The 25,046-nt window shown below is 41.1% G+C and overlaps 1 protein-coding gene, 1 long non-coding RNA gene and 10 other non-coding genes across 12 annotated transcripts; 1 reads left to right on the forward strand and 11 right to left on the reverse strand.

Moving 5' to 3' along the window:
* Positions 1–543: 543 nt before the first annotated feature.
* On the reverse strand, positions 544–6,043 carry pdca (phosducin a). Its single transcript, XM_022206946.2, has 6 exons — positions 5,758–6,043; positions 4,292–4,352; positions 2,577–2,713; positions 2,261–2,480; positions 2,076–2,188; positions 544–1,010 (listed from the first exon to the last, which is right to left on the reverse strand). Exons 2-6 carry the CDS (start codon positions 4,338–4,340, stop codon positions 822–824), a joined length of 708 nt encoding a protein of 235 aa, XP_022062638.2. The 5' UTR covers positions 4,341–4,352; positions 5,758–6,043; the 3' UTR covers positions 544–821.
* trnag-gcc (transfer RNA glycine (anticodon GCC)) lies at positions 3,402–3,472 on the reverse strand. The gene has a single exon. It is a non-coding gene; the product is annotated as a tRNA-Gly (tRNA).
* On the reverse strand, positions 3,611–3,682 carry trnad-guc (transfer RNA aspartic acid (anticodon GUC)). Its single transcript has one exon. It is a non-coding gene; the product is annotated as a tRNA-Asp (tRNA).
* Positions 6,044–7,704: 1,661 nt separating the features above from the next.
* Positions 7,705–7,775, reverse strand: trnag-gcc (transfer RNA glycine (anticodon GCC)). The gene has a single exon. It is a non-coding gene; the product is annotated as a tRNA-Gly (tRNA).
* A 2,963-nt stretch (positions 7,776–10,738) lies between these two features.
* Positions 10,739–10,810, reverse strand: trnad-guc (transfer RNA aspartic acid (anticodon GUC)). The gene has a single exon. It is a non-coding gene; the product is annotated as a tRNA-Asp (tRNA).
* A 524-nt stretch (positions 10,811–11,334) lies between these two features.
* trnad-guc (transfer RNA aspartic acid (anticodon GUC)) lies at positions 11,335–11,406 on the reverse strand. Its single transcript has one exon. It is a non-coding gene; the product is annotated as a tRNA-Asp (tRNA).
* Positions 11,407–14,537: 3,131 nt separating this feature from the next.
* On the reverse strand, positions 14,538–14,609 carry trnad-guc (transfer RNA aspartic acid (anticodon GUC)). The gene has a single exon. It is a non-coding gene; the product is annotated as a tRNA-Asp (tRNA).
* Positions 14,610–15,133: 524 nt separating this feature from the next.
* Positions 15,134–15,205, reverse strand: trnad-guc (transfer RNA aspartic acid (anticodon GUC)). Its single transcript has one exon. It is a non-coding gene; the product is annotated as a tRNA-Asp (tRNA).
* A 661-nt stretch (positions 15,206–15,866) lies between these two features.
* Positions 15,867–15,937, reverse strand: trnag-gcc (transfer RNA glycine (anticodon GCC)). Its single transcript has one exon. It is a non-coding gene; the product is annotated as a tRNA-Gly (tRNA).
* Positions 15,938–16,904: 967 nt separating this feature from the next.
* On the reverse strand, positions 16,905–16,978 carry trnan-guu (transfer RNA asparagine (anticodon GUU)). The gene has a single exon. It is a non-coding gene; the product is annotated as a tRNA-Asn (tRNA).
* A 1,069-nt stretch (positions 16,979–18,047) lies between these two features.
* trnag-gcc (transfer RNA glycine (anticodon GCC)) lies at positions 18,048–18,118 on the reverse strand. The gene has a single exon. It is a non-coding gene; the product is annotated as a tRNA-Gly (tRNA).
* A 3,781-nt stretch (positions 18,119–21,899) lies between these two features.
* On the forward strand, positions 21,900–24,917 carry LOC110963610 (uncharacterized). Its single transcript, XR_007944252.1, has 2 exons — positions 21,900–22,363; positions 23,737–24,917. It is a non-coding gene; the product is annotated as an uncharacterized LOC110963610 (long non-coding RNA).
* The last annotated feature ends 129 nt before the right edge of the window (positions 24,918–25,046 follow it).

Consider the following 25,046-nt stretch of genomic DNA (forward strand, 5'->3'; position numbering starts at 1 on the left):
CGCACCAGCTCAAGTTCCTTCCCCGCCAATGAGGTGACATTCCACGTCCCCAAAGCTAGTCTACGCCACCAAGGGCGGTACGCCTAGATGCCCGCACCTGTCTACGAGCTCCCCCCCAGACCTGGCTCCAGGGAGAGGTCCCGGTTTCCCTAGTCCGGGCGAGGTAGTGGCTTTCTTCTTGGTTGTTGTCATCAGGGTTTTCTGAATCGCTCTTTGTCTGGTCCCTCCCCCAGGACCAATTTGCCTTGGGAGACCCTACCAGGGGCTATTGCCCCGGACAACATAGCTCGCAGGATCACAGGGACACTCAAACCCCTCCACCGCGATAAGGTGGCAATTTATCGGGGGGTGAAACTAAACATTATCATAAAAAGTATTCTGTAAATTTTGAAGGCATCACTCATTGATTTCTATAATATAATGAGGCTTACTCACTTTAAGGACATGGACTTATTTCATCACATTTCTGCACATACAATGCCCAACACACTGCCCATAAAAATGTCCTACAGCACGAATAATGTGACACAAACAGACACAAACTGAACGTTGTGATAAAGACGCTTTTATTGGAGAGCTATGATTTAAGCAGTATTCCGGCACTGACTTCTTCCCATCCTGCGGTTTACACCTAACTGCTTCTAAATACGATCAGCATCAGTGTGTGCTGCTGGATGTTTACTATTGTGTGTTTATGCTTCTTTACCTGTGTGTGCATCCACTTTTCTCCCAGATTCAGCTCTCCTGTAAGCCTTTACTGTATAATTTAACGTTTCCCTTCTTTTACCCCCTCCAGATACCCCTTTGTTCCCCTTCTCCACCTATTCCACATCCCCTCCCTCGTCCTCGTCGTCAGCACATGCTGTGAACTCCTTCTCAGGTAAGAGGCCGTATTCATTGAGAAACCCTTCCACATCCGTTGCAAAGAAATCCTCGTTAAAGTGTTTGGTAACAGAGAGGAAGTTCCCCAGTAGTTCCCCGGCCTTGTACACCAGCAGGGCAGGAAGAACCTGGAAGGACAGCAACAACTATTAAATGTACTTTTAAGTTTTCTAAAAATATATATATATATAACTTAATAGGGACAGAAATACAGCAATTACTCTGATCAGTAATAACCCTCTTGTAGCGATAATTTTAAGGTCGGTCGTGTTACTGCAGCTGCCATCAAGCTATTTTTGTGTTTTTGTTGTTGAACTTCTGTGTACAACAAGGAAACAATTGGTTGCATCATCGCTGCAGCTATCATGATTAACTAGGCATTTAATATTTTTAATATAAAATTTAAAATGGCATGACACGGTTTACAGTTCAAGCAGTGATACACACAATAAACAGGCTATAAGTTTTCCTGCAGTCATCCTTTTTAAAATCTGAAATGACAACTGTAGGGTGCAGGTTTCATCAGCTGCTGTCACCTAAATAAATTACTTCATTGTTAGCAGGTCTTTGGCTTACTTTTTATTGTTTCTAGCTGACTCTTATGAAAACAAAAAACGGAAAAAAGGAAACTCGGAAACTAAATCTCCATTTTAGCTGGAAAAGCTAGAGTGAAAATTAGGTGTTAAGGGGCAAATTTTCAAAGGTCCAGCAGACGAGTTCTTCTGAAGATGAGTTTTCAGGGTTCACAGTTGCTAACTGGTGAAACACAGACACAACTTGTGTAGAATTTTATTCACAAAATAAATAATGCCACGTGTAACTACAATCTGTATACACAGAAAGAGATTACAGCTTCAACAAGGAAAAGTTAGAGACAAAGTTCCTGCTTCAGTTCCACAGTTCCTGGAAACCTGGTCAGTGCCAAATAAAAACTTCAAGTTGTATTGTGTGACCTCTGGTTTTGAAAAGACAAAAAAGTTCTTGCATATCAAGTCTCATTAACCTCTCGTAAACTCAGTTCTTCATAGCATCGTGTCTACAGACAGTGTTGCATCACTACTAGATATTATACTGCTAACACTGCGGCCCCGTGTCCCAATAGGCAGAATTATAATCCAATCAATTTGTAGTAAAACCTATTGTTCATATTATTACAATACAATTTCTGTTTACATTTTTAAAACTGTACTAACCTCAGCAGAGAAGCGCTCTGCAGCACCCGTCTCCACAGCATCAATACGACAGAATTTGACATTAGTGTACTCCAGAGCCAGGCAGTCCAGACATGAGTTCAGCTGCTCACAGCCTGAGAAAATACAGACGGTGGGTTAATAAATGACTTCCTCCTGCACTGACGGATGTATGAAGTAAGACTAACCTTTGACACCGTGCTGGTAGATGTGGACCACCACTAGGGTCAGCCGATGCTCCTTCTCTATCACTTCCAGGAAAGCTTCTCCACTGTCCAGCTCATAGACATATTCAAATTTGGGACCAAAGCTCAGGCGCTCGTGCATTTCCTGCATACATTGTTTTCTGTAGCGTTTCAGGCAACGTTCATCCTCCTCCTGGATCAGTTCATACTCCTGAGCGCTCATCTAGAGTTGAGCATAAATGTGTTAGAGTCATTTTTTAGTTGCATGAATTTATTTGTGTGTTTCTGTGTGTGAGGTTTGGTGAGCGTGTCCATCCACCTTTCTGTTGAGTCTCTCTTTGTCGTCCTCTCGAGGACTGGACATTTGTCTGAGCAACTCTCTCTTATTCTGAGGGACAGTCTGATCCACGCTGTCCAACTTAAACCTTCGCCAGTCATTAATTACACCTTTTGGACCTGGAGAAAAAAAGAAAAGTCCACAAAAACATCTAAAAATTACTCAAAACAATAAAAACATATTCAAAATGACTCATAAAATAAGTGTGTTCTCAAAAATGTTGTTAAAATCACCCTAAAGGAGCAAAATGACTAGAAATTACTGAAATTTGTTAAGAATTTCTTTTAAAAAATCCACCTTAAATTACTCAAAATGTGTCCAACATGACTTTAAAATGTCTTCAAGCTAATAAAATTTTCTTTACAATTCATTTTACAATTTCATTTCGCAGACGCTTTTGTCCAAAGCGACGTACAACACAACATTTTTCTTTTTTTATAACATTTTTCTTTCCAAAGTAAAACAGTTAGTTTTATAAACATTTGTGGTCCGCAGTGGTGGATTTGTAGTAGGATCACAATCATGTTGTGATCAATCATGTGTGTCACTTGTTGTCATGGTTACAGTGATGCCGTGTCACTGCCAATAATACAGAAATCTTTTAACAAATCCGTGGAGGCAGACTATAAGCTGTATCACTGCCAAAACCTAATCACTTGGTCCCTGAGTCATTTCTGATCTTTCTTGAATGCTTCATTCAAATCCGTTACTCCGTTTTTGAGCAATGTTGCCAACAGACAGACACACACACACATACACTGATGTCACATGTGCTGAAATATTCACTAACAAACCAATAAGGTAAACTGCATTGGCCGGGAATCGAACCCGGGCCTCCCGCGTGGCAGGCGAGAATTCTACCACTGAACCACCAATGCTTACTTTTAGTAACAAGAAACACCAATCACAGCCTTCTCACAGCATTTTTGGTTGTGCGAGAGAACTACTTTCTTTCAAACAGCAGTGAACTTCAGATAAATAAAGGAATGCTCCTGTACAAAGAAAAAAAGATAGCACTCCCCGTCGGGGAATCGAACCCCGGTCTCCCACGTGACAGGCGGGGATACTCACCACTATACTAACGAGGAGAAGACATGTGTCAACAGTAGACACACAAGTCTAAAAGTGTACACATTTCTGTTAGCTTTTCGTGCATTCTTTACACCGTTGTATACGATTGCTGTTAGTACTTTATGCAGATCTTCATGTTTTTACTTATAATCATATGCAACTTGTATATAGTGAATTATGCTATGTTGGAGACTTTTGAAATGTTTAACAAGTAGGACTCGATAACTTTTTTGTTGTTGAGAGCAAACAAATGTACTCACCACCACTGAGCATTAGTTTGCTTAAAGCTGCATCACTGCCAAAATCTAATCACTTGGTCCCTGAGTCATTTCTGACCTTCCCTGAAAGCTTCATTCAAATCTGTTACTCCATTTTTGAGCATTGTTGCTAACAGACTGTCAGACACACACACAGACAGACACATGTACACTGATGTCACATAACTCTGCCAAGGAACACAGAGTAAATATCAAAACACAGTTAAAACAGTGACAACGTATTTAAAATTATGAAGAGCAAAATGTACTGACACCACAGTCAATATTTTCATTGACACATCATCAGTAGATTAGCATTGTATCCTCATTGCTAAAGGTCTGTAACATCTGTCTGTCTATGTCTCTAACCTGTGTGATTGGCAGGCAGCTCCTCTTCTTCTTGGGTTGAAGCAGACATCTTACCAGCAGCCTGCAAAGCAGAAAACACAAACTGGAAAACCTGACAAATCCAGACAGAAAGCAGGTGATGTGTCAGCCATGTTAAAAGCTCATCTCAACTCTTAAAGATCTCACATTTAAGCCTTGTTTTGAATCTCCTTTATAGGCACCAACTTATCAAGCCCTCTCTCCTACTTACATCATAACCTGCTCTGTTTGACTGAAGATGTGACCCAAGATTCAACCAATTCCAATATTTCCTATTTAACATTGAACATTTTCTAATGCTGAATACATAAGGTCATGTCTTGGTACTTAACAATTTAATAATTACTTTTTTCAAAGTAGCCTGGGGTTTCTAGTTTGGCTTTAGCACTACTTTCTGATAAAGGAGGAAAGACTACCTCCAAATCAAAATGCACCTTGCATAGGCTAATTAATCTGCCTTTCTGTTGTGATACAGAAACTGCCCTGTGCTTAAAACCTTCAGTCCTGAGGTAAGAATTTCAAATGTTATTAACACTTTAGTAGTTTTAGAGGACAGGAGGTGCCCTGTATCACACTAATCCACTCCAACGCTCCCTCTCATTGGTTCCCATGATGATTAATTTAGCTTATTTAGGAAACTGAATGGTTTCTTTGCACCTGTCCTACAGATTTGATAATGAGCCAGTATTATTTTATCAATATTGAACAATGAAATCTAAGTATCTGCAGCATGTTGTGAGTTTGTGTGTCCATGCAGTTGAACATACTGTCACAAACACTTACTATGAACCAGGCTGAGGTTTACTTATCAGATTATGCAGAGATTACCAGGACATGCACGCACGCCGAGGACATCTTCTCATGTACGTGCGTGTGTAAATGTGACATAATTTGCTAGCTAAGCCTATCATTGTGTCTACCTTAAAGAACCCCAAACAAAATGTATTCTATTGTTGTGATCTTGAAAATAGTAGACCAACCTCTGGAGACACATTCAACTTTCAAAATGTAAAAAAAACCTCATGCTGCTAGAGCTGAACCATCAGTGACAACACAGTCCTAACTGAAACTACGTCACTCATTCAAGTGATAAAGCTCCGTTAATCCGAGGAAGCTAATTCCTTCATGTAATCAAAGCGATACATTTCTGCACAGCTGGTATTAATGAACCTAAATGCAGTTGAGGACGTGAACTTTCACCCTCAAGTGCAATTAAGAAACTGTTTGATAAAAACAATAAGGACAAATAAAGGCATGTATGCAAATTAATCACGATGTGCTGTGGGATAAAACAACTTTTGAGCAACATGTATTACAACAGTGCATATACAAAGAAGGCATCTGATTATAAATTTACTGCAAACGTATCACAACTGCTCCAGAAATAACTTTTTTTTTGATGCAAAAAAAGCGTATGGTACCTAGCTAAAACAGTTGGCATTTCTTACCTTTGTGTCTTTAGTGGTAACGGGTGTTTGGAGGCCAATCAGTCGACTGCTTTATCTTTGAGTCTTCTGTCGGTCTAGACAATCACTGAGCCGTATGTCCAAACAGAGAATTACCAGCAGAGAGGGGAAGACAAGTTTAGAAAAGGGTGGAGGGAGAGAGATGAGGGAATAAGCTTTATCTACACTGTCATCGATATGATGTCTCATATGATTAGGGGTAACACCAGGCTTAGTGGATTATTGACAGCAAAGCAGAAAGAAGACATATTTTCAAATTTGTTGCATCGGCAGCTAAAAGAAAGCACATTCAAATATACTGATACTTTCATAGCTTCGAAAGTGTAGGAAAAGAAGCATTGATAAATATTGGCATCCAGTCATTATTTAGTCATTGTGTTTACATTTAGGGACTTAAGCTGTGTAGCTTTTGTCATCTTTGTCAGATTTTTTTTACATTTTCTCTCTTTTCACATGTCTAGGTCTGTGGTGGCAGGAAGAACAATCTATTTACCATTTAAAAAGTTTCATTATAGGGGTTCCGGTTCCGGTCTCGAGCCTGATGGCAGCTTAAGACTTGCGCTCCTCCTATTAGATTTTATAAATACCCCATAAGGTATAGAAACATCTGGGAATGACTTATCTACAAATCACGAACGGGGTAAGATGATGGAAACACGAGAGAGAAGTAAAAGAAATGCCACCGACGTGCTAGACACCGAAGACGAGCCACAAGCCACTGGCAGCTATGCTAATGCTAAAGACGGCGCCGGAAAATCAAAAGGCACTGACAAATCCAAAGTTAATTTGGAAATGATTCTCCGAGAAATACAGGAATTCAGAGACGAAAACAAAGAGCATCTGGATGTCATCAGAGAGGATATTAACAATGCAAATCGAAGACTTGGAGAAGCGGAAGATTGCATAGGGGCAGTGGAAGCTAACCACCTGCACCCCAATCTAGATACTTCAAACCAGAAAAGTTTGAAAAGAAAGAAAAGATAGACTTGAATGTGACAACACAGGGCTGACACGTTACCCACAAGTACCCAAGGCCAGGAAAAAGAACACAAACACCTGAAAGGGGCACTGAAAACTTGTGGATACCCTGACTGGACCTTTGTGAAGGCTCACACAAGATCCAGAAAGGAGAACAACCCAGTGAAGACGGAAGAGAAGGAGAGCAGGCGCAACAATATAGTGATCCCATATGTGTCTGAAAAACACCAGATCCCTGTCTTTTTTAAGCCAAATAACACCCTCAGGCAAAGACTGGTCCACCCAAAAGACCCCACACCACACAGCCAGAAGAGCAACCTGGTGTATGCAGTTAAATGCAGCGAGGAATGCTCAGATCTCTACATAGAGGAAACCAAACAGCGACTTAACAAGCGCATGGCTCAACACAGAAGATCCAGTTCCTCAGGACAGGATTCGGCAGTCATCCTTCACCTTAAGGAAGAAGAACACTCGTTTCAGGACACCAATGTTCAGATTTTGGACAGGGAGGACAGATGGTTTGAGAGAGAAGTGAAAGAAGCCATCCATGTCAAAGTAGAGAAGCCATCTCTGAATGGGGGGGGGGGGGGGGTCTGCGACATCATCTTTCGCCAATTTACAGTCAGGTCCTTTCAAAACTCCCCAAAAGAACTACTCAGCAGACTCATGCTAATGACCACCATTAGCACACAAGGGCTCAGTGACGCATTTCATCGACCCCCACCAATACTCACAACGACCATTGTTGAGTAGTCAGATGAGTTTTGGTATTGGTCGTTGGAATAATAGCCCTGGACACACCTCACAGACGTTTAAAAGCTGAGGCAACACCAACCACCACCAGAACTGAAGAAGCCTCTTGGATGAGAGGTCAAACATCTTCAAGGAACTTTCTGAAAGTCCAGTGGATTGATTTAACCTACTTTGGATAACAAACCAAAAAAGGTGAGTTGCATTGGCCGGGAATCGAACCCGGGCCTCCCGCGTGGCAGGCGAGAATTCTACCACTGAACCACCAATGCTTATGCTCAGTAACAAGAAACACCAATCACAGCCTTCTACCAGTATTTTTGGTTGTAAAAGAGAATTACTTTCTTTTAAAACAGCTGTTAACTTCAGATAAATAAATAGAATGCTCCTGTACAAAGGAAAGGATAGCACTCCCCATTGGGGAATCGAACCCCGGTCTCCCGTGCATAGTCAAGCTTAACTTCCTTAACTTTTCCCATTCATTCTCTATGGTAGTTCCTTACAATACGAATGTAATATATTTTTGGCCACTATGGAGATTTGTGGGGTGCTGTTTCATCCTTTTGGTAGCGCTTAAAAGATTTGCATTCTACTATACTGTACTACATGTTTTTAACATAAACTTTAGCTTAATAATGTAATCTGTTGATTTTAACTCTGAGTATGACTGGAATTGAGTTCGGCGATCTACATGACTTTAAGTTACTGGAATTGTGTCGGGTTTTTGTGTGTATTTTGTAAGATTTGTAACAGTTTTTAAAAGAGAAATGTGACTTTTACTTGGGGGATATTGTACTCAATGACATTTGCCATCTTAAAAATGTGAAAAAAATAATAGCTTAACTGAGCAATGTTTTCCATTAACTAGTGTTACCAAATTACCAAAAGAGCTAAGCGTTAATATTAGATTTATATTTGAGAGACTCAATGCTGAAACAATACTTGATATGAAACAACAGGTTGATACTCAATATCTGATTAATCTTAAGAAATGTTCTCAATTTTGGTGTAATTTACAGTAAATTAAACACATTGAGTGTAAAAAATACATTTACAGTTTTACTGAGGCAGTATCTATCAGGGCATTATGTTTTGTGGATATGCAATATTATGTCTTCAAATGGAATATTTTAAATAATGTAATTAAATTTACTGTAACAGGACAAACTGCTACCCTGTGGAATTTTTTGGGCCAGATATTATTATTATTATTTTTGCCATATAATACTTAATTTTGAATTAAATGTATTTAAGTATTTTAATTAAACTATTTAAAACACAGAAAAGTTTAAATATTGTCAGTACTGTAGGGAAAATTTTATAAAGAAAGCCTTACCATTACCTGTGTGCCTTTCTGTAGAGCCAAGTTTTCTTTTTACACAGAATAAAAGCATAACAATAACCATTCTTATACATAACCACAATATTTTTTGTACTCTTTTCACCCTTGGTATTATTGATTTTGGGACAGCAAAAATATTTTCCTGTTTCTAAGAGTGTAAACAAACTTTGCAATCCACACATTTTAATTTTGACACACTCTTACAGAATAAATGTCATATTTGTATTGTGTTTTAGCTGTATGTTATGCTTTCTAAATGTATACCCCTGCATATAATAATCAGGCCTTGGCAAAAATACTCTGCCATTTTCAGAATTTGTCCCAATTTACTTGTTTTCTTGTTTATAACTTTACTGCATGCTTGTGCTTTACTGTGTACATAGGAAAATGAAGAAAGGGGTCATCATTTTTCCTGGAAAGATACAGATATACGCGGCTTGATTCCCCATCTGGCAGAGAGCCTCCATGTCTCCAATATTTTCTGTTACAAGTATCTGTGGCTGGCCCCCACTTGACAGGCAGGGATACTCACCACTATACTAACGAGGAGAAGACGTGTCCACGGTAGACATACAAGTCTAAAACTGTACACATTTCTTTTGGCTTTTCGTGCATTCTTTATCTAAGGTATTTAGCCTTAGATGGAGTTTACCACCCGCTTTAGCATATACTGCACCGCGTACTATTGGCGTCCACTTTACAAAAGTAGAGCCACGTTTTAGACCTTAGAGGCATCTTTTCCCCCCACTTCGACGACACGCTACACAACTGCAGTAAAGTCAATGTACCTAACGTGAAACCTGTCTGTGAATAGGCGGGGCGCGTCACAGCATGTTTTTTTCCGGCTTGCCGCAATCACGTGTAATGTTACAGCCAATCACAGGTTTGCTTTATCATAATCACATGATAAGTACCGGAACATGGAATCGAAAGACGAGGCTTATTTCGATACTCATTACTACCGAAACATTTCGGTCGGTGCCATTAAAGAACCGAAGTTATGTACTCAGCCCTATTGCTAGTATATATATGCTATACCAGTATGTCAGAAGTTGTCTTGATATATCACCAGTATTTATTTTGTTCAAATAATACACAGTAGCTCAAGTTTTAAGAGAAGTAACCTTCCATTGAGACGCCTTTCTTTGCTAATGTTATCTGACCTAACACACAGAGCTACAGTTAGCTAATGTTAGCTAGCAACTTACCTTAGCACAGATGTAGGTGTTCTTTTTGATTTTGGAGGGATTCAGCTGATTATGCGGTCTCCCACACTGCTTAATCCACACGCGGCACCTTTCTTCTTGTGTCTTTGGCTTGGGGAATGCAAAAAAATCAACACCACCCTCCAAGCTTTGCGGATAACGAGTGTCAGACTTGCAAGTACCGTACGCACACCGCTTCGACATATTGTCTTCTGCAGAAAGCTTGACAGACCTCTCGTGCCTAGTTACAGTTGCTAAGGTAGGATTGGACAGTAGCCATTTGTGGGAAGGGCTTAGCGAAGGGTCAATTGTCACTTGTCTCCCACAATTTTATCACAACAAATAAGCTTAAAACATCGCAACTTTTATCGCAATTTTTTAGAAAAGCTCCGGCGAATTCAGGCATTTTAGGCCGCAACAATCACGAAAAACACCTGCGAAATTCTGGAGGGACTGTTATATATATGAATTATACTATGTTGGAAACTTTTGAAATGTTTAACAAGTGGGACTCGATAACTTTTTTGTCGTTGAGAGCAAACAAATGTACTCACCACCACTGAGCATTAGTTTGTTTAAAAGTGCCAAGGAAACCTTTACACCACAGCTCTTACAGACACTATACTGAGATTTTACATGTATGGGTAAAATGAATTGTGTAAATTTGTTTCCATTCATCCAAAAGTACCTCCCCGTCGGGGAATCGAACCCCGGTCTCCCGCGTGACAGGCGGGGATACTCACCACTATACTAACGAGGAATGGCCATGTGCCACACCTTGTCGTGAAGCACTTTGAAAAGACACTAAATGAACTGACCCATGACTGTCAGATTACTTTCTTTGATATCATGAAAGCAACAGCAGATTACAGGCAATGCTCTAATAATGTTTGCAAGCTCTTGGATAAACGGTAATTATATGATGACGATGTCTTGACATTATGTTAAGACGTTTCATCTCTTACCCCAGAGCCTTCCTTCACTCTAATTAACTGGCCAAAAGTCTCAGTTTTTTCCCAACCTGTGGCTAACGACCTGTTAATGACCCAACACTCACATGGCTTTAGGTGTGAATGGCTACGAAACTACGAATATACCAGTTTAATAGTCATTTTCCAGTGCAGTTCTTCCAGGTACAAACTTTAAATACTGGCAACTGAACAAACACATGGAGGATCATTACCAAATGGAAGTATAGATGTCAGTAAAACTTTAAGTATGAGCAGATTTTGCATAAAAAAATAGTGTAGTATAAAAGCAAAGAAGAATGAGGGAAAAAATAACCTCCCCGTCGGGGAATCGAACCCCGGTCTCCCGCGTGACAGGCGGGGATACTCACCACTATACTAACGAGGAATGGCCATGCTCCACACCCCGTAGTGAAGCACTTTGAAAAGTCACTAAATGAAGTGACCCATGACTGTCAGATTACTTTCTTTGATATCATGAAAGCAACAGCAGATTACAGGCAATGCTCTAATTATGTTTGCAAGCTCTTGGATAAACAGTAATTATATGATGAAAATGTCTTGACACTACGTTAAGACGTTTCACCTCTTACCCCAGAGCCTTCCTTCACTCTAATTAACTGGCCAAGAATCTCATTAGTTTTTCCCCAACCCGTGGCTAACGACCTGTTAATGACCCAACACTCACATGACTTTAGGTGTGAATGGCTATGAAACTACAAGTATACCAGTTTAATAGTCATTTTCCAGTGCAGTTCTTCCAGGTCCAGACTTCAAATACTGGCAAATGAACAAAAGCAGGGAGGATCATTACCAAATGGAAGTATAGATGTCAGTAAAACTTTAAGTATGAGCAGATTTTTCATACAAAACAGTGTAGTATAAAAGCAAAGAAGAATGAGGGAAAAAAATAACCTCCCCGTCGGGGAATCAAACCCCATGTGATTACCACATTTGAAAGCTGACAACCTGAATTTTCACCCAGTGCAGTCAGAATTACTCAAGGTGCTACTGGCACAGAGTATTTATATTGGAACACACCACAAACCGGCAGCCTGAACGAAGGAGCTGGAACTCCCCGCTCACATCCCCTGAATGAGGAGTTCCAGCTCCTTCGTTCAGGCTGCCGGTTTGTGGTCCCTCAGGGACGGACAAAACGCTATAGGTGCAGTTTTGTACCCTCAGCTATTTTAATGCTTAACTGCAAGTCCACCAGGTGAACACTCTTGTGCAGATTGTTTTTAGGTAGATCAGGATATGTTGGAGCAGTTTCCCTTTTCTTTTATTTCCAATTATGCTTTTTGTGTGATTTGTCTGGTCTGAATGTTTGTTGGGCGTTTTGTTATTTCACTTGTTGTTGGGATCGCCGAGTTCCTTTTAGCACAACAATTTTACCATTTGGTACAATAAAGAAACTTTGAACCTTGAATTAGGATGATTTTTTTGCCTAAATTTTTTCACTAATAAAACACCTGAAAATAAGCGTGGCAGTACCGTGAGAGCTTCAAAACACAAAAAGGCAACAGCCTTGGGTATTACCTAGTTCAGATCAAAATTTCAGAGCAATACTACAAGAAATGAGTGTTTTACACATGTATTTGTAGAGATATGCACAGGCGTTGTACATTCTGTACACCCTCTGCACCCCCTGGGCACAATGGTATATTTTCGTTTTCCAGTCCATTTTGAAGTTATTTTCACTCCAAAAACTCATAAACAACTCAAAAACAGTCAATAATCAGCTGCAGTGAGGAGCACTCCAGTGGGACACTCTGTGCTCCCAGCTGCAGACACACAGAGCAGCAGGGGAGGGGGGGGAGAGGTGTGAAAATTCACACAACCTTGCTAAACAAGGCTGTTTTTTAGAGCCTGCTATTCAGCAGGCTCATTGGCTACAAGACCTGTCAGTCAAAAGTTTCCTCCGACGTGATTTGCTCGGCGTTACTAGGGAAACAAGTCCCGTCCAAATTTGTCACCAGCAACAACGGTTGGCTGTTTAGCTCAGGAAGGCCCACCAGAGTCACTTGATTGGTTGAAATGAGATGTCAATCAAAAGGTTAGCCTTCAGCCGCCATTTTGAGCAGTAGTTCAGTAAAAATAATATGCCACATAAGCTTACATAGAGATATGAAGAGAAATGTAGAGTACGGAGCGCGCATCGCGACGTGCACGTGCACAAAGCCAAGTTATTTGTGGATTATTTACTGATTTCAAGACATGTTTTGGACAAAATATTTTACTTGCTAGTTTTGTCTGAATTATGGCCGTGTCTTGTGGAAATTTTTCATCTCTGACCAGTTATGAGTCTTCAAAGGTGAGTTATGCTGTTTACGTGATTTGTTGTTTGTTGGACAAATGTGTTTATATTACCCGCTGTTGTAATCACATCTGAAAGTGGCTTATTCCGGCGGATTCATGAGAATCTAAGCTTTCCATGGGTGTATAGTGTTTCTATCATCTAGTTTGCAGCTTTGGACATTTGATAAAATGCTTATGCAGATACTGAAGCGCAACGGGTTAAGCATGACTTAACCTGTATTTTGTTCTTTAACCCTTTACGCTTCAGTGCGTCGTAGGTGTACCGCCGGCGGTACACCTACTAATTTGCATAGGAATTTCAAGAATGTCCGACGGCTGCAAACACGATTATACAAACACTATACGCCGATGGAAAGCTTAGATTCTCATGAATCCGCCGGTATAAACCACTTTCAGATGCGATTACCACAGCGGGTGAGAAAAACACATTTGTCCGACAAAAACAAATATTCATCCATCCGTTCTCTATACACGGCTTCAACGCACACAGCGCGACTCACATTTCCGGGTTTATTATTACACACAAAAAAAAGATTCCACAAAAAACGGCCATAATCCAACCTTTTACATCCAGATGACACAAGCCAGTAAACTATTTTGTCCAAAACATGTCCTGAAGTCGGTATAAAATCCACGAATCGGTCGTTTTTAAGGAAATGCACCTCGCGATGTGCGTCCAATATTCCCTGTATTTTTCGTCATTTTTTTTATTTAAAAATGGAATATTAGCGATTTTTTGTACTGAAAACGGCTGGAATTGACTGAAGCTTAAAGGGTTAAACCTTATTCATATCATGATTATTGAATTATACGGTAACAGAATTACTTGGCAGTAGTTATAACATAATTTAAGCACAATATATACCTTCATATGCCTTACTTATTTTGAGATGAAAATATTTTTGCATGACTTTGTGCAGTTACAGATTAATAGTGCTTAAATGGTTTTACTCAAATCAATTCAGCATTTGTACACACAGTAATTACCATAAATGTTGAACACAAAAATTGATCATGATGTGATTTGAACTGGTTTTGATCCCACACCTGGCAGACGGCATCAGACTCTCTGCTACGGGTATCCGTGGATGGCCTGCCAAGGAAACCTTTACACCACAGCTGTTACAGACACTATACTGAGATTTTACATGTATGGGTAAAATGAATTGTGTAAATTTGTTTCCATTCATCCAAAAGTACCTCCCCGTCGGGGAATCGAACCCCGGTCTCCCGCGTGACAGGCGGGGATACTCACCACTATACTAACGAGGAATGGCCACGTGTCACACCTTGTCGTGAAGCACTTTGAAAAGACACTAAATGAACTGACCCATGACTGTCAGATTACTTTCTTTGATATCATGAAAGCAACAGCAGATTACAGGCAATGCTCTAATAATGTTTGCAAGCTCTTGGATAAACGGTAATTATATGATGAAGATGTCTTGACACTACGTTAAGACGTTTCACCTCTTACCCCAGAGCCTTCCTTCACTCTAATTAACTGGCCAAGAGTCTCATTAGTTTTTTCCCAACCTGTGGCTAACGACCTGTTAATGACCCAACACTCACATGGCTTTAGGTGTGAATGGCTACGAAACTACGAGTATACCAGTTTAGTCATTCTCCAGTGCAGTTCTTCCAGGTACAAACTTTAAATACTGGCAAATGAACAAAAGCAGGGAGGATCATTACCAAATGGAAGTATAGATGTCAGTAAAACTTTAAGTATGAGCAGATTTTGCATAAAAAAATAGTGTAGTATAAAAGCAAAGAAGAATGAGGGAAAAAATAACCTCCCCGTCGGGGAATCGAACCCCGGTCTCCCGCGTGACAGGCGGGGATACTCACCACTATACTAACGAGGAATGGCCATGCTCCACACCCCGTAGTGAAGCACTTTGAAAAGTCACTAAATGAACTGACCCATGACTGTCAGATTACTTTCTTTGATATTATGAAAGCAACAGCAGATTACAGGCAATGCTCTAATAATGTTTGCAAGCTCTTGGATAAACAGTAATTATATGATGAAAATGTCTTGACACTACGTTAAGACGTTTCACCTCTTACCCCAGAGCCTTCCTTCACTCTAATTAACTGGCCAAGAGTCTCATTAGTTTTTTCCCAACCCGTGGCTAACGACCTGTTAATGACCCAACACTCACATGGCTTTAGGTGTGAATGGCTACGAAACTAGGAGTATACCAGTTTAATAGTCATTTTCCAGTGCAGTTCTTCCAGGTACAGACTTCAAATACTGGCAACTGAACAAATGCAGGGAGGATCATTACCAAATGGAAGTATAGATGTCAGTAAAACTTTAAGTATGAGCAGATTTTGCATAGACACAATGACAGATATGGAGTTTGAAGAAGAACAACTGTGAACGAGTTTTGTGACGCTGTTAAGAGCATGACAGGCGGGTGAGGTTGCCAGTAGTGGTCAACCAATTATCGGCCAGGCCAAAAATAAAAAAAAGACATGGTCCTTGATCAACTACCACTGTCTTAGCTAAAAGATAACGCTTGCATTGGCCGGGAATCGAACCCGGGCCTCCCGCGTGGCAGGCGAGAATTCTACCACTGAACCACCAATGCTTACATTAAAAAAAAATGCTGACACCGGGTTCTAAAAACAGATAGCAGCCCACTGGTAGACACCCAAGGGTAAAAGGGTAAAATGAAAAAAAAGGTTCGTTATACCAAATGAAACCACCAATGTTGGGAAATTGAATTTGAGAAGGAACCTGGAAAAAAAAACACAACAGGCAAAGCATGACATGAGACAAGGATGGAGTAGTGGGGCGAGAACCAGAATGTAATCAGTATCCTTCTTGTTTAGGCGGGGGAGAGGAGCAATTTCACCTTGTTTGTTCTCAATTCTTTTAGACCTCAGCTGTGGCAATCCTCACCCATTATTACCATCACTGCTTTTACACTACATAGTTTCACAACCATTCACACCTTGAAACACATTCGTCCAGGGTCGTCAATGGGCCATTAGCCATGAAAGTGATGATAAACATCTGAAAATACAAATAAATACAAATACAACCATTTGAAACTCCCATCAGTCAGTGACCTACATAACTAAGAACCGACAAAGACAGATGTCTGTCATTCAGGCAAACCGAAACAATATTTCAAAAAACTCAACAGTTGCTTAATAGTTACCTAAAGTACAGAGTAATTCAAATACAGCATTTAGAAAATTTGTCACAGATGTGCACTTACTTGCACATGAAATTCTAGTTTGTTTAAAAGCTTTTATTTTGACCTGATCTCACCGGGTTGAGAGCAGGCAGTCTGTCAGTGAGGCAGAAGAGGTATTAGCCGTGGGGCAACACTCCATGTTGGTTCAGTACATTCACCCCTCCCCCATCAGCCACAGGGAAAATGTGTGGAATACAGACCACAATATAATCAAGTATGGTACAAGTTTTAGCAACATAATGCTATTGCAGAGTATAGATAGACCTGGGGCACTGCAACATGACTAATAGTGATATGATATAAATGTTTGAACCATCCCTTTAAAAAGAGCACAGCAACAAAAGGATCTCATCGTCCCTGGGTGGGCTCGAACCACCAACCTTTCGGTTAACAGCCGAACGCGCTAACCGATTGCGCCACAGAGACAGATGCACAGCTGTCCCCACAAGAAGAAGATGTGTGTGATCATGTGCACACCAACTGTCCATTTACCAAGATTTCTTCACATCACAGGGATGTGAATAGCTTTTGTGTTCCACTGAATGACTTCATTTGCAAGCTGCTGAATTTCTTACTTTGAAATTTTTGCATCAAAATTATGTATGTGAATTTAGCTCATCAAAATTCTAAAAACCAGTTAAAAATTCAATGTGTTTGAAATTCGCCATCAAAAAAAAATTCAATGTGCTTCCATCGCCTGACAATGTCTCCAGTACGAGTCAACAGTTGTCCACCTTGACTGTACATAGCCTGAGCAAAGCCCTGCATCCCCTTTCTGAGGTGTTGAATTGTTGGCCAGAACCTCCTTGAGGCCAACCAAAAGTCCTTCTCCATAGCCTCCCCGAACTCCTCCCACACCTGAGTTTTAGCTTCCACAACTGCCACAGCTGCAGCCCTTTTGGCCGACCGGTCTATCAGTAGCTTCAGGTGACCCCAGAGCCAGTCAGGCGACCCCCGAGCCAGTCAGGCCCAAAAAGCCTCTTGGTATCCACCAGCGGGTTTTTGGGTCGCCACCATGACAGGGACCACCAATTTTCTGGCCACAGCTCGGAACAGGTGCGTCAACAATGGAGATTTTGAACATGGACCACTCACACTCCATGTCCCCAACCTTCCCCGGGATGCAGAAGACACTCTTCCGGAGTTGAGAATTGAAAACCCCACAGACAGGGTCATCCACCAGACATTCGAAGCAAAACAAGGCCTTCCCTGGGTGGGCTCGAACCACCAATCCTCCCACATAACAGGCAGGGATGCTCACCACTATACTAACAAGGAGTGGCTGGCCTCTTTTCACCGGCAGTCTTTTTGAATGCAAACACTTGTCAAGCGGCAAACAAAGACACGATGACAGATGTGAAGTTTGAAGACGACCAACTGTGAGTGGGTTTTGTGGTGAGGTTGCTAGTTGTGGTCGAGGTATTGGCCAGGCCAAAAAACAAAAAAAGACATGGTCCTTGATCAACTACCACTGTCTTAGCTAAAAGAACATGCTTGCATTGGCCGGGAATCGAACCCGGGCCTCCCGCGTGGCAGGCGAGAATTCTACCACTGAACCACCAATGCACTCTTGTGAGACACACTGACACCATTGGTTCAGGACATTAACCTGTCACTGATCAGCCACAGGGCAAACGTGTGGATAACAGCTTCCAGTCATTTGTTGTAGTTTGTAATGCGTCTGTCATCTCCTGAGGAATCCCAGCCCCTTTTGACACTCAGAAAGCACTCTCCAGTCCCCCTTTTTAAAAATGGGAACCACCACCCCAGTCTGCCACTCCACAGGCACTGTGCATGATGCCCACGCGACATTATAAAGATGTGTCAACTCGGGGTGCCGCGGTTCTCGTTTTTTAACTGAACCGTTCGGTACGACATACACGGATCAATACGCTTATAAACCGCGATCTTTTGTTGCGCAATTAATTAATTTCTTATAGCTGGCCACTGACTTGCAGAACAGATCTGCAGTCACTGTGTGTGCCTGCCTGCAGAAGCAAGCACTCTGCCAGAGAAATCCAATAGTATGTGTCTGCAGCCGGATGCTGCACGAATATGGCCCTACACTTCCGGTAAGTTTAGAGCACTTTTTAAAGAGAGCGCCACTTACCGGAGGCTGCACGAATACGCCCGCACGAATACGGCCCTACCGCAATTTACGTGTTAAATTGGCGATTTCATTCAAAATATACTTACAACACAAAAGGATTATTCAAGGAGAATTCCCTGTTCATTTTAACCCCTGTAAGTTTTTCTACAGAGCCGGAGGCTTCTCTTTCTGGACCACACAAAGTACTACTTCATGTTCTACCTATGATTTTAAATGTTTAATTCACACAAGTAGTACTTATTACAGTGTCACAAGTTTTGAAAATATTCTTTTTATTAAGATAAAATATTAATGGACTCATCTGTAATGGCCTTTGTGGAGTCTAGATCTAACAGAAAAGAGACAAAACGCAAGGGCAACTCTTAAGACAGATATATATTTATTTTACATGATAATATGACATAAAAATAAAAGCTGCACACACACAAAAGTAAGTGAAGTCTATGACTCCCGCTGCAAAACGTCTGATCTCACTTCCTCCTGACAAAGACACACAGACATTAATAAGCATAAGTAGATATAGCACCGATTTATCTGAAACTCTACATATTTCACTTATTTAATAAAATATATTTTATTTGTAACATTTCAAGCCAATACACCTCCTTTGAAATGAGCAGCACATACCAACTGAACAGTCTGCCTGCTTTAGTCAGGTCTTTTACAACTGAACAGTCTGCCTGCTTTCTTCAGGTCTTTTTCGATCCTTCCAGAGAATTCCTCCACTTCACTGAACTAGTAGTCAGACAACATTATCACTGCAGGCTTGACAAATACTGGTAACACTTAAAGAGGATACATTCACAGACATTGGTACACTTTAACGAAGGTGGCAACTACTTGTATTAGTAAACAGTTAAAAAATGAAAACATTTTAGTGCATTGTGTAAATTTAAAAAAAGAAAAAACAAGAGTCCTGATGAATCGAGGTAGAGCATTTGCCAAAGTACGTCCTGAGGGCAACCCAAAGTACAGAAACAATGAATTTCTGGAACTCAGGAATTCTTTCAAAACGCAGCCAAAAAATGTTCTGTCCACTAATATTACTAACAAAGGCCCTATGTGAATCTTTTCTGAGTCAGTCTGCAATGATGAGAAAACAGGAACATTTTCCAAGTACCACCAAATGCTGCTCAGCTCCCTTTGACTGGATCATGAAGTCCACCAGTCTTGCTTCCTTTGCAGTGCGCTCAGTGACAGCCTGTATATGGAGAAGAACTTCCTCAGTGACAGCAGCCCGCCTTGGCACTTTGTAAATGGGCTTCATGGTTCCTTGGAGCAGGCTTCTGGCTTCATTCGTCCAGAAAGCGAACCTCTTGCCATACCTTTCAAACAACAAAATTCATTCAAGATAAACAATGGGGAAAAAGGCCAACACAGTGATGAAAAAAATGACATGCACAAATACTCTCGACAAAGACTGCCATCCACAGTCTGATGAACTTAATGTAGTTACCAGATGCTCTACTGACATGGCACTGATCGTGTAATAGCAGTTTGTAGAAGTGGAAGTGAACCCCTACCTTGCAACTAAAATTTATATACACGTTTTGTTTCAGGCTGTCGTACCCCTCTGTTTGGAAATGCTCCATGAGAAGAAAATACCACTTCCGTACCAAAGGCATGTCCATCTGAAAGCAGTGTGACAATAGAAAGAAAAAACTGAGTTCAAAATGTGTCCTTTCTCTTCCAAATGAATAGTATGTGGCAACAACAAAAGCATTTGGAGAAATCAGTTTCTTCTTTGTGTAAACCTTTTTAAAACTAACTTCCTGGAATTCAAACCCTTGGTTTGTGACAATGGAAAGTGTATACTGTAACAGATAAGATGGAAACAAAGCATTTTATTTGTAGTGTTGACAGAAGCTTCAACATACTCAGTTTAAAAAAAAAAAATGTGACCTTACCATAAGCATAAAAATCCCACAGACATCTGGCGTGGCAGGCCCTAAAATAAATAAAACAGATGAGATTAGACACACAACTGAAAACTGCTGCCTTCTCCATTACATGATGATTTATATATGAAGTAAGCAGTAGTATCAACAGATACAAGAATATAACTCTTGTAGTTCTTCAGTGATGATGCAAGTAAGCCTACAATGGCTGCCACATGTTTCAAAATCTATATCTAAATCTCTCCCTTGTTGAATTGTTATGTGCATCTTCAAATTAAGAGAGAAATTGAACATTTTCAGATCATTTTGTGAACATAAACATCAATCAAGCTTTATCCGAGAGGTGAACAAATACATTTAAAATGTACTGTCCTGGATTCAGTCTGTGAAATGATGCAACTTCATACAGGCTGTTCAGTAGACGGAGTGAAGGATAAGCCTACATCAAAACTGAATGTTAAATATACTAAGCATCTCAGCATCACAAAAAATGTGATAATGAAAAGTCTAACTATGAAGTAAATGTACTTTCACAGTTTAATCCTTTTCACAGCAGACATCTGAACTGGTCGCAGGTGGAAAAACTAATAACAGGTCCATAAAGTTTCTTGGTAAACTATGTCAGAGAAACCAGTAGAACACAAACAGTTCTAACAGGAAGAGATCATTTCAACATGCTTTTACCATCTGATGAAGGGTTAATTAATATGCTGCTTGTAGTTAATTATAATCACCTGGACTTGGGTCTCCAAATATGGCTAGGACTCAATTAAACAAATTATTATAGAAGCTAAGCATTGGTTTTACAGCAGCGGGACTATATAAAAGTGGTCGTCTGTGCTAATGAATGACAAGCTCAAACATAGCTTGTTCCTCAGTTTAAAAACTTTTCTCTGGAAATGAAAACAGCAGAAGTGTTTATAACGTTAAACTTTAAAACGCTCAAAATCAATCGTTTATTGTTTACCAAGTTAAACTAATAAAACGATTCACAGTTAGTACTCACGTCTTTACCGTCGTCCATCATGGCGATAGATGCTGCTAATGCTTCTTTAGCATCAACACAAACAACGGGGCCCGAGATGAAGGAGGCGGCCCTTAAATTGCCGTCTTATCGTGTGGTCCAGAAAGAGCAGCCTCCGGCTCTGTAGAAAAACTTACAGGGGTTAAAATGAACGGGCAATTCTCCTTGAATAATCCTTTTGTGATGTAAGTATATTTTGAATTAAATCACTAATTTTAAAACATAAATTGCGGTAGGGCCGTATTCGTGTGGGCGTATTCGTGCAGCCTCCGGTAAGTGGCGCTCTCTTAAAAAGTGCTCTAAACTTACCGGAAGTGTAGGGCCGTATTCATGCGGGGAGTATTCGTGCAGCATCCGGCTGCAGACATACCCTTCTCGAGAAATCCCCGCCTTGCGAGTAGCTGTCCAATCACTGGCCTCCCACATCCCCCACCCGCCTGTGTGTGAAATCTGAGCTGCAGAGGAGCAGGAGGCAGAGCCCACAGACAGAACAAAAATCAACCGTTTCAGAAAGCCATGGCGAGTGGAGGAGTGGAGAAGAACAAGAGGGAAAAGTTTGTCGAGGGACCAGCCTCACTCAAGTCTGCAGTTTGGGAACACTTTGGCTTCCCTGTTGACTATGGTGATGGGGGAGAGAAAAAAGTGGACCGAACGAAGACCATTTGTAAGCGCTGCTAACACGGGTAGCATACGCACATGGAAACACTTCCAATATGACCACACATTTACAGCGTCACCACCCAGACGCAGCCCTCGTTTGGAGCCGGCCATCCATGCAGGTAACATTGGGCAAAAAACAAAAGACAATCGCAGAATCTATGCAGCAGCCCTATAGCTTTGGTTCTGAGAAACATAAGAAAATAACCCTTGCAATTGAAAAGTTCATCGCTAAAGATATGCAGCCTCTTTCGAGTAGTAGAAGACGTAGGCTTTCGTTACGTAGTGAAGACACTTGACCCACGTTACATTTGTCCCTGGCCGTACTCATTTTCACGGACAAAGTAATCCCTGCCATGTATGAAACTGTGCGCACAGAGCTTGCAGACGATTTGGCTAATGCCCCAAGCCTCGCGCTGACCACCGACAGCTGGACGTCCCGTGCGACAGATGGTTACCTCACTGTTACAGTTCACTATTTGTCAGAGTGGGAAATGAAAAGCGCAGTGCTGCAGACGCGTGCAATGCACGAAGTCACACACAGTGCCAACTTGGCAAACGAGGTGAGAAGTGTAGCGACGGAGTGAAGTTGAAGCGACCGCTTTTAAGCATCCCAGTCGCCACTGATAATGCATCAAATATAGTGAACGCTATCAAATGAAGTGGATGAGCTCGGCCACAGATAGGAACCACTGATATGTCTAATTGCCAAAACTTTGCATCTTGTTTTTGCACTAATATTTCATACTTGGAAATAGTAGGTTAAGTTGAGGCACTTTAATTTTGAATTTGTGCATTTTTCTTCCATGTAGTTAAATTCAAAACTTCAAAAAGGAAAATAAATTTTTTTGAAAAGTCTTTTTTTTGTGCGTGTGTTCTTATATGCAAAATACATACCGAAAGTGAACGAACCGTGAGCCCAAACTGATCCGTGGGAAAACTGTACCGTGGCACCCCTAGTGTCAACCAAGACAGTCCAACAATGTCCAGAGCCTTCAGCATCTCAGGGCGAATCTCGTCCACACCTGGCGCTTTGCCACCAAGGAGCTTCCTTAACTACCTTGGCTACCTGTTGCTCTGATAAACATTTGAAACAAGTCAGTCTGAATCATAAACATAAACATCCATAACCTCAACAAACAGTCCTATAAACAATAAAATCATAACTAAGCACACTCTGAATATACTGTGCAAATAAAAATTATCTATATCTGTATATCATGTACATAGGCTCCAGAAATGCACCATTTCCACTGATCACTTTAAACTAAATTACTTTATGTTGTTATGTCATGGTATGTTACGTTACGTTAATTTTTCTTATTACATAATGTTAAAGTTATGTTAGTATTTTTTTATATTTTTGTTACATAATTTATGTTTATTATTTAATTTTCCATTTGTCTAGTAGAAGAGGGTACTGTAAAATACGGAGTCAAATTCTTGTACGTGCTCACATACTTGGCAAATAAAAGTGATTCTGATTCTCTTCTAGGATCCACATTTCCGCCACCTCTGACCCTGCTGTCCTCACCAACTGCAACCCACACTGGACCTATAAAGACTGGTGGGAGGGTGTTTGTGCTGACCACAAGCGCTGGCCAGCTTCCATGAAAAGACGACAGGCGACCTCCTTCAATAAACACCGTGGCAAAAAGGACATGCTGAAGCTGGTGGACCAGGAGTATGGTGCTCTAGTTCACAACAGCTGTAAAGACCCGAACAGCACGCTCCATCCCCACCACTAAGCTGCACATAACACAATATATTAAACACCTGAGCAGCTGCAGAACACCAGCTCCTCTTTGAACACCAGCCCAGAGAAGGTGGAAGAAAGGCCAGCAGCTTTGGCAATCTCTGACAGAGGCAGTGAGACGACCAGCGTGCCAGTCGTTGCCATGCCGGTTGCTGTTTTTAACCCCCCTACACCTGTTCAGGACACCCTAACGCAGGACTCAATAGAGGAAAATCGTTAAAAGTATCTTGACCAAGCAGCAGCAGCAACCACCACAGCAACAGCCGGGGAAAGAACCCAGATGAAGAAGTGCCTGTCCTGTGGCCAGCCTAAGTCCAGATATGAAAATGACGGTTCTTCCGTCCATTTCTTCTATCAACAGGGCCCGGTCAGGTACTTCTACTGTTCAACTAAGGTTTTTAAAACATATGGTGCTGAAGGTCTGACGGATGCAAATGGACTTCGAAGACTTTGCACAGACAGAATTCTTTCAGCATGAACTGGAGGCAACAAAACAAAGGGTGGAGGAGAGAGTACAGCAAAAAGAAAAAGGACTGACTCCCAGCCGACAGGGACACGCAAATGCCGGTTCTGCAGACTGGAGCTAAAGCAGGGCCTGGACAGTCCTCACATCCACACTGGCTTCCCTGGAGTAGCAGGGAAGTACATCTACTGCCCAGCAAAAGTCTTTTCTTTCTATAAAGATAAGGGTATGGACAAGGAGATGACCTGGAGAGAGTTCCAGGAGTCTCCTTTCTTTGAAGTGGAAAGGCAGAGGTGGGAGGCTGAAAAACGAAAATGAGTGAGAGGGTGGGCTGGTGGCTTAGCATGTGTGTCTGTATATATGTATATGTAATTTTTGCTCTTTGTTCAATTTGATTTGTTTGTGAAACAGTTGAACTGTTGTTCTGTGTGAATAAAGAACACATTTCATTCAGTTACATCTGCAGCTCTCATTTATATGTGTGTATAATGTACAGTAATCAGAATATTGTCATTGAAACTTTGAGGACATTGAACCAAGTTAGTCACTTAAAGAACATTCCCTTATCTTTGATTTGTTTTCGATT

This window comes from Acanthochromis polyacanthus, chromosome 9 (assembly GCF_021347895.1).
Source record: "Acanthochromis polyacanthus isolate Apoly-LR-REF ecotype Palm Island chromosome 9, KAUST_Apoly_ChrSc, whole genome shotgun sequence".
Lineage (NCBI taxonomy): Eukaryota > Metazoa > Chordata > Actinopteri > Pomacentridae > Acanthochromis > Acanthochromis polyacanthus.

What these genes read in the sequence shown, in the direction of transcription:
- pdca (XM_022206946.2), bottom strand. Translation starts at nt 4,340, where the DNA reads ATGTCTGCTTCAACCCAAGAAGAAGAGGAGCTGCCTGCCAATCACACA. An exon ending in AAGAGAGACTCAACAGAAAG is followed by an intron (nt 2,481 to 2,576) that starts GTGGATGGACAC and finishes GCTCAACTCTAG; the next exon opens with ATGAGCGCTCAGGAGTATGA. An exon ending in CTACCAGCACGGTGTCAAAG is followed by an intron (nt 2,189 to 2,260) that starts GTTAGTCTTACT and finishes GTATTTTCTCAG; the next exon opens with GCTGTGAGCAGCTGAACTCA.